The 4,367-nt window shown below is 58.0% G+C and overlaps 1 protein-coding gene across 1 annotated transcript; it reads right to left on the reverse strand.

Moving 5' to 3' along the window:
- KLK14 (kallikrein related peptidase 14) lies at positions 1-4,052 on the reverse strand. The gene is made up of 5 exons (XM_054588560.1): positions 4,013-4,052; positions 3,195-3,366; positions 1,274-1,527; positions 1,017-1,153; positions 1-153 (listed from the first exon to the last, which is right to left on the reverse strand). Exons 1-5 carry the CDS (start codon positions 4,050-4,052, stop codon positions 1-3), a joined length of 756 nt encoding a protein of 251 aa, XP_054444535.1.
- Positions 4,053-4,367: the final 315 nt, after the last annotated feature.

Genomic DNA, 4,367 nt, shown 5'->3' on the forward strand with positions numbered 1-4,367 from the left:
TCAGCCACTCCGTATGGTTTGCTGGATCCAGTTATAGTACTTGCAGAGGTTGGTGTAGACGCCGGGGAAGCCAGCCATGGCGCATTGCCCCATGCCCCAGGACACAAGGCCCTGGAGCTGTCCGTTGCACACCAGGGGTCCCCCAGAATCTCCCTGAGGGGAGAAACCGATGGAGACACCCACGGACAGATGGTCAGAGCCACGGGTGTGAAGAAGTTGAGAGGCTGAGATGGGAAGGCACAAGGGCTGACCCCCGGGGGCGGTGGGTGGGGGGACGCTGTGGGTATCAGCCTGGGGTTGGGGCCGCTTCCTTCTCTTTTCTTTGGTGGCTGCTGTCCCTGGGCCTCGCTGAGCCCCTCTTTGTCTTTGCTCGGACTCTTGAAAACCTTGTGTGCCTCATCACCTTCCCCTGCCTCTGGAGCCATCTCCCAGGGATGGACTGAGATGTCCAGAGACCCTGAGCACAGATCTCCGGGTATCCACGTTTCACGGTGACAATGACAGCAGCGATCAGCACTGTGGGCGGGCAGTGTCCTGCGCCCTTTCCGTGGACGCGGACTATCTCATCTAATCCCACCCGCTGCTCTAGGAGGTGCCACCTCTGCTTGACAGATAAGGAACCTGAGGCAGCCCTGGCTGGTGTGGCCCAGTGGATTGAGTGCCAGCCTGTGAACCAAAGGGTCGCAGGTTCAATTCCCAGTCAGGGCACAGGCCTGGGTTGCAGGCCAGGTCCCCAGCAGAGGGTACGTGAGAGGCAACCACACATTGATGTTTCTCTTCCTCCCATCCCCTCTCTCTAAAAGTAAAAAATTAAAATCTTTAAAAAAAAAGGAAACTGAGGCACAGAAAGATTGGGTCCATTGCAAGAGCTTACAGCTAGGAGGGAGCCTGGTTATCATCATCGTACTAGGTCTTGAGGGACTCGTCCCTCTGAATGTCTTGCTCCTGAGATGCTTTGGCACTGAGGTCCCAGCCCCAAGCCCTCCCCGCTCTCCGGCTCTCACCCTGGGCCTTACCTGACAAGAGTCCTTTCCGCCTTGGGGGACCCCTGCACAGACCATGCCCTCAGTGATGGCTCCAGGGTAGACCCTCTTACATCGCTGGTCTGAGACGATGTCGATGTTCACGCACTGCAGAGTGTTGGGGTACCTGGCTGGGGAGGCACTGAGGGCTCATGACTTGGGTCTACCTTCCCACAGGACCCAGGAAGGGGCGAACCCACCTCCTCCTCCCTCAGCCCATCCCCCCGCCTTCAGGGCACAGGGGTCCTCACTGATGGGGCTGGTGGTGGTGCCCCAGCCGGACACGAGGCAGGAGGTGCCGGCGCTGGCGCAGCTCTGGGCCACGGGGATGGGCCTCACCGCTCTCCCCAGCCGTGCGGGCCGACTCAGCCGCAGGAGCATCAGGTCGTTATCGTGGGTCCGTGGGTTGTACTGGGGGTGTGGCACCTGGCGAACCACACGCAGCACCTGCTCGGTGGCCTCCTTCTTCCTCAGGTTTTGCTTGCCCAGGGCAACCCACAGGTTCCTGGCCCATGACCCCCAACAGGAGCACCGCTCAAGATCCGGCCTGGAGCTGCCAGCCCGCACTCCAGCCCCAACCCCTCTAACGGTGGGCGGAGCATTCGTTGGCCTCCTGTGCCCTTGCCCGTGGCCTGGGGAGTCTCTCTAGGCCCAGCCCACTGTCCTCCCCCTTCTCCCTTGAGCTGGACTCCCAGGTCTGAGGGAGGAGGGGTTTCTGGCTTCTGGCTTAGGTGTACAGTGGTAGTTGGGAGTTCTTGGCCATTGCCAGGTTCTCTGCTCTGTGGTTTAAGTCAGACGCTGGCTACGGCTCTAGGCTCTAAATCAGAATGGACATTCTGGCTTAGGCTCCAGGGAGGGTCCCTCCTGGTTCTAGCCCAGCCTCTGGGTTCTAGACATTTTGGACTTTGGAACCTAAACTGGGATTGGGGTTCTAGATTGAGCTGGGATTGCGGCGTACGTTCCAGATGCCGGTGTGAGCTTTCAGTTTCAGGGCAAGCTGAGGGTTTTATTTGGAGCTCTGCATCATAGCTTGAACCTGGGTTCTAGATATTGATTTCAGCTTTCAGTTTTGGGGTAGGGTGAAGATGCTACATTGACGAATGGATTAAGACCTGAGCCATGCATGCTGGACAGTGATATGAACTGCAGTTTCGAGGTTGAGTTCTGGGTTCTCGCTTAAGTTCTGGTTTATAATCTGGATTTCAGGCAATGGTTTGGGCTTAGGGTTCTAAACATTGGTCTGAGCTCTTGATCCGAGAGTGGGCTGTGTTTCACATTGAATTATAGTTTAGTTTGAGCTCTTGGTTCTAGACTCTGGTCTGAGCCCCTGACTTCAGGTTGGGTTCTAGATTCTAAACGGAGCCCCTGGATCCAAGCGTCTAGATGCTGGTTTGCATTCTGGGCTTCACATTCTAGGCTCTGGGCTGAGTTCCGGGCTCTAGGTTCTAAACCGAGCTTCAGTCTATGGCATTAGATCGGATTCATAGGCAGTACAATGAGAACCTGGAGCCTGGGTCCTTGGTCGAGGTCTAGAATCTTAGAGGGGTTATGTGTCCTGCATGCGGTTTCAGATTATGGTCCGCATTTCTGGGATTTAGACCCTGGATTGAGGTCTAGATTCTAGGCTGCTCAAAGGGGAGCTGTAGACTAGACTCCGAACTAAACATTGGCTCTAGAAGGGGCTCCAGACGCTGATTCTCTCCCATACTCTGAGCTGGGCGATCAAGCTGTAAGTGGGGTTTTGGATTTTTGGCTGGGCTGTAGGAGCTAGTCCCGACGCTGGGTTCTAGGCCGTGTTCTGAGAGGGGTCTTCGGTTTTGAAAGGGAGACCGTATTTCCAGTTCGACCACCAATCTAGAATGGGCTCTGATTCTTAGTCCCTGTGTGGCGTCCAGCCTCCGTACGGATCTCGCGATTACGCATCGGGGTCCAGGTTCTGGGTGGGCCTCCAAGCTGGCAAGTGGGTTCTAAACGGTCAACCTGCTCTCAGAATCTAATGTGAGTTCAAGATTTATGGCGGGTTCTAGGCTCTTCTCTAGACCTCCCCTCTCCTCGCCAACAGGGGCCCGAGTACTACTTTGGGCTCTGGGCCGGGGTCCGTGTTCTCAGCTGAGCTTTGGGGCTCCGGACTAGAATTCACGCGGCATGAGACTAGGGGAGGGTGTCACTCACCGGCGGGAGCAGTGAGCGGCGGTGATGACCCACCGGTCTGACAGCAGGGACCCTCCACAGAGGAAGCGACACGTGACACCTGCCAGCAGCGCTGCCTGCCACGGCTGGGAATGCTGGATGCATGGGTGGCCTCCGATGATCTTGTCCTTATCCCCTTGGCTCTGTGCCATGGCTAGGGACAGGCAGGGGTGGGGTGGGAAAGCAGGGAGATAAATGCCCTGCACCCCCAGAAACCTAGGATGCCCAGGACCCGAACCCCCTTGAGCCACCACATCCATCAGCCCCAGCCAACATGAGATACGTCCACCGTGGCCCCGTGGCTGCCTCAATACAACAGAGAGCTTCCTGGTCCTGCCCCGCTATTGGACCCAGGGCCTTGCTCTCCGTCCTGCCCTCGGCTGCATCCTCCAACACATATGTCCTGCTAAGCCTTCTCCAACACACTCAAGGAGCTCCCAGCCCCCTCCCCAAGTGTCCCACACGCCCACTCCGTGGGCGCACCACGTCCCGGCCACGAGCGCGCCACCCCACCGCCGTTTCCAGCCGCACGCGGCCTTTCCCTGGGCTAGTTCTGCCTGACACGATGCGGCAACACCCAGTTGCCCTCCTTCCTTTTATGACCCATAAAACCTCCTGATACACCCACAGGTCAGCACTCAGACCCCCTCCGGCACGTTCCTCAGCCTCGATTTCCAAACGACCCCCGGCTCCGATCACCACCGCATCACCCAGGGGCGTCCTGGGTCCTCAGGGCCCTTGCCCCTCCTTTCTCAGCATCTCCGGGGGCCTTCAGACCCTGGCCCCCACTGCTGTCTTACCTACAGCCAAGATCTGAAGTGCGGCCAGCAGGAGGAACATTCTGGGGGCTGGGGGTCGGGGTCAGGCAAAGACAGAGAGAAAGTGAGAGAGAAGGAGGCTGCGAGAGACCTGGAGGTTGAGGGACAGAGACAGTGAGAGCCTCTCACACAGATACCGAGACCATGAGAGACATGGATACTGGACAGAGTAGAGGCCAGAGGGAGGGTCCGGGGTCTCTGGTGGCTGGATGGGGGATGCTGAAGAAGCCTCACGTCCGGTCCGGCCTTGATGTCTTCCTGTGCGGAGGAAGTGGGGGTGGTGCCTCACCTCTCTGTCACTCTGTGGAGGCCTTTTATCCCTCGTCTGGGCAGTTGG

Source organism: Pteronotus mesoamericanus, unplaced genomic scaffold, assembly GCF_021234165.1.
Source record: "Pteronotus mesoamericanus isolate MK-2021 breed Mesoamerican mustached bat unplaced genomic scaffold, CSHL_Meso_final scaffold_137, whole genome shotgun sequence".
NCBI lineage: Eukaryota > Metazoa > Chordata > Mammalia > Chiroptera > Mormoopidae > Pteronotus > Pteronotus mesoamericanus.

Coding starts and splice junctions, on each gene's coding strand:
- KLK14 (XM_054588560.1), bottom strand. CDS start 4,052: ATGTTCCTCCTGCTGGCCGCACTTCAGATCTTGGCTGTAG. Junction 1,154..1,273: donor CACCACCACCAGCCCCATCA/GTGAGGACCCCT, acceptor GTGCCTCCCCAG/CCAGGTACCCCAACACTCTG. Junction 154..1,016: donor GCGGAAAGGACTCTTGTCAG/GTAAGGCCCAGG, acceptor TTCTCCCCTCAG/GGAGATTCTGGGGGACCCCT.